This window comes from Frankliniella occidentalis, unplaced genomic scaffold (assembly GCF_000697945.3).
Source record: "Frankliniella occidentalis isolate FOCC.00 unplaced genomic scaffold, Focc_3.1 Scaffold314, whole genome shotgun sequence".
Taxonomy (NCBI): Eukaryota; Metazoa; Arthropoda; class Insecta; order Thysanoptera; family Thripidae; genus Frankliniella; species Frankliniella occidentalis.
In genome coordinates this window covers 73,136-75,794 of record NW_026267439.1, presented here as the reverse complement: position 1 = coordinate 75,794, position 2,659 = coordinate 73,136, and the positions used below count along the sequence as shown (strand labels likewise).

At 53.7% G+C, this 2,659-nt stretch overlaps 1 protein-coding gene across 3 annotated transcripts in view; it reads right to left on the bottom strand.

The window, feature by feature from the left end:
- Positions 1-2,659, bottom strand: part of LOC113215177 (uncharacterized) — an 8,359-nt gene that overhangs the window by 4,234 nt on the left and 1,466 nt on the right. Inside the window, exon 2 of one of the 3 annotated variants that reach the window (XM_026434781.2) lies at positions 499-2,094. The exons of the other annotated variants lie outside the window; for them this stretch is intronic. Coding sequence (XP_026290566.1) covers positions 642-2,090 — 1,449 coding nt within the window. The 5' untranslated portion in view covers positions 2,091-2,094 and the 3' untranslated portion in view covers positions 499-641. Of the gene's footprint in view, positions 1-498; positions 2,095-2,659 lie in introns of those variants that run through there. 3 annotated transcript variants of the gene reach the window in all.

Sequence of the window (2,659 nt, the reverse complement as noted above, 5' to 3'; positions counted from 1 at the left end):
CCCGCCCCCCCTTAATCCACGCCTGTCCGCGTTTCAGGGAAGAAGTGCAGGGAGATCAAAACCGGAACCAGTGTGAGAATTTAGACTTTTTCTTATTGAACAGTGCGATTCGCCGGGCCCACGCCACCCTGATAGAACGATGGACGATGACGACGTGTCTCCCCGCGAAAACACGACCGATGAGCCGCGGGGTCGCACTGCGCAAGAGGTTGCCTGGCACCGGGCGTTCACTTCAAATGGTATTTGCGCCCTAGAAGTCAACGAATCTTCTGCGATCCCAACTGTCTTGTAGATCGAAATCCCCCCTACGAACCCCCTTATGAACCCCCTTACCATATACTTCCAAAGTATGTTCACTCGCTCTAAAACCACCCTGTATTCGCACTAGTTTTAGCAGTAACTTTGGAACAGGCGTCAGTGCTGATATCCGTATTTTCGATGACATCAAATCGAAACAAAATGGATTATTGGTAAGGTGGTGTAATCAGAATGCAAGTGTTTCTGAGTGAAAAAAGCAACCGGCCTTTAATTCATTACACGATATCATATTATTTTTTTTTACAAAAAACAAGAACTTTGCAAAAGAAAGAAAACAAGAAGTTGCAAACGAAAAACAAACAAATCCTTTAATATTACACATTTCATGGAGGCAAATGGATCCAATCCTCGTACGAACGTTTAGTGTGGTTCTCCAAACATGCGGCCATAGGGTCATGAGAGAAAAGGCAAAGGGGGTGCCAATACCTACTACGGGCCATTATTTCTTCGTGGCACTCCAGTTTACATGCTTGGCAACGCTCTTCATTATCAGTACAGTATCTTTTGACGACATAATCATGTAACAGTAAATGAAGTGAGGGATTCACCGACATGACGGTCTTGACCGTGTCACAGTGCAGCCACGAGTGAGCGCAGTCCTTCCCCATCAGTTTCAGCTCAACTCTCTGCAACGAGGGTGCCACGTCGGGCGTGATGGCCAGCAGAAGGTCGTCCAGGTTCGTAGCGTTCTCTTCTAAACTCAGGCGCCGGAGCGCCGAAAGGGACGGCAGAGCTCTGGCCACCACCTGAAGCAGGGGGGCATTCTCGACACCGTCAGGGCGCAAAATATAGTTGTAGATGAGCAGAGTCTCAACGCGCGACCTTCCGGACGCGGCCAGAGCAGAGACGAGATCCGCGCCGACGTCGGCGACGCTACGCACCGCGGGCCAGTACTCCAGCTTCACTTCGCGGAGGTGTTCGGCACGCCGGAGGAGCTTGGCCACCCCCGCGACGGTCTGCCGGTTAAGACTCCTGGTGTGGACGTTGAGCTCCAGGACCCTGAGTGTCTTACAGGTTGCCAGGACCTCCAGCCCGGGCAGACAGGAGCATGTCAGCTTGCTGAGGTTCGTCACGCCGGCCAGCAGGGGCGCGGTCGAGCTGAACGCCAAGCTAGAATCGGACTCCCCCAGGTCAACCTTCTCGAGGGTGGCGGCGTGCTCGGACAGGATGAACCTCACGAACGGCTCAAACAACGGGGAGAGGGTGCACCGGAACTTCCTCAGTGACGATGCGACTGTGGTGCTGGCCAGAAAGGGGGCGGGTGTGGTTGGCATTGGCTTCTTTGCGGCATACACCACGACACAAAGCCTTTCCAAGCGGGATGTCGACGCCAACGTGCCGAGCAGCACGGAGACTTCACTTAACGCGCCATCGTCAGCATCAGGGTCGAAGTACACGACAACGCGCTTCAGCCGCCCTAGCATCTCTTGCCTGCAGATTACCGCGGCGGCGTATGAGGTACCTTTATTCACGTTGATCGCCAACTTTGCCGCGGCGCACCTGGTCGATGCGTAGCTCCACTGGCGGCATCCCTCTTCAGGGAGGTGCAAAAGCATTTTCTCGAGGCACGGCACCAGGCGCAGCACGGGGCACGCACATACAGGAGGAGAGGACACACCACGCAGAGTACGACCTCGCCACAGAGAGGGGTGCAAGACCAGGACGGCGAGCCTCTTGCACACGAGGCGGCAGTTGAAGATGTCCCGGTCGACCGTTGACCTCATCAGCTTCTCCAGCACCAGCAGCCACACGTCATCCGGTAGCGTCTCCATGGGTCTGCAAAGGCACGGTCTGGATCAGCACGAGGAACAATGCGGCGTGGTGACGGTGCTCGTACGGTGCGCCCCGGCAACAGTCACGGTCGAGTCTTGAGGGCAGGGTTGTTGACGCTAACTAGCGCGTTAGCGGCGCTAACCGCGCTAACGAAATTTTTGTTAGCGTTATCGTTAGCGCGCTAATATTTTTGTTGTGTTAGCGTTAGCGACTAGCGCCGTTAATGCGGCCTGTTCATTAGCGGCGTTAACACTGGTACCTACGATACGTCAAGTCACTACATTTTCGACTAGACACGCCAGCGTGACAGCAAACACACTATTCAAAGTGCTCTCAATTTCGTGTTTTTGCATCGTCTTTATCAGAAAAAGACTGACTTTGGCGAAGATTCGTTTTGCGTCAGTTAACGCGTTAACGGCGTTAATGGCGCTAACGTGAGTTTCATTAGCGTTAGCGTTAACGTTTAGCGCGCTAACGATTTTTTGTTAGCGTTAACAACCCTGCTTGAGGGTCGTATGATAGCTAGTTTGTTGTTATTGTGGGGGAGGAGGAGGAGGAGGAGGAGGAG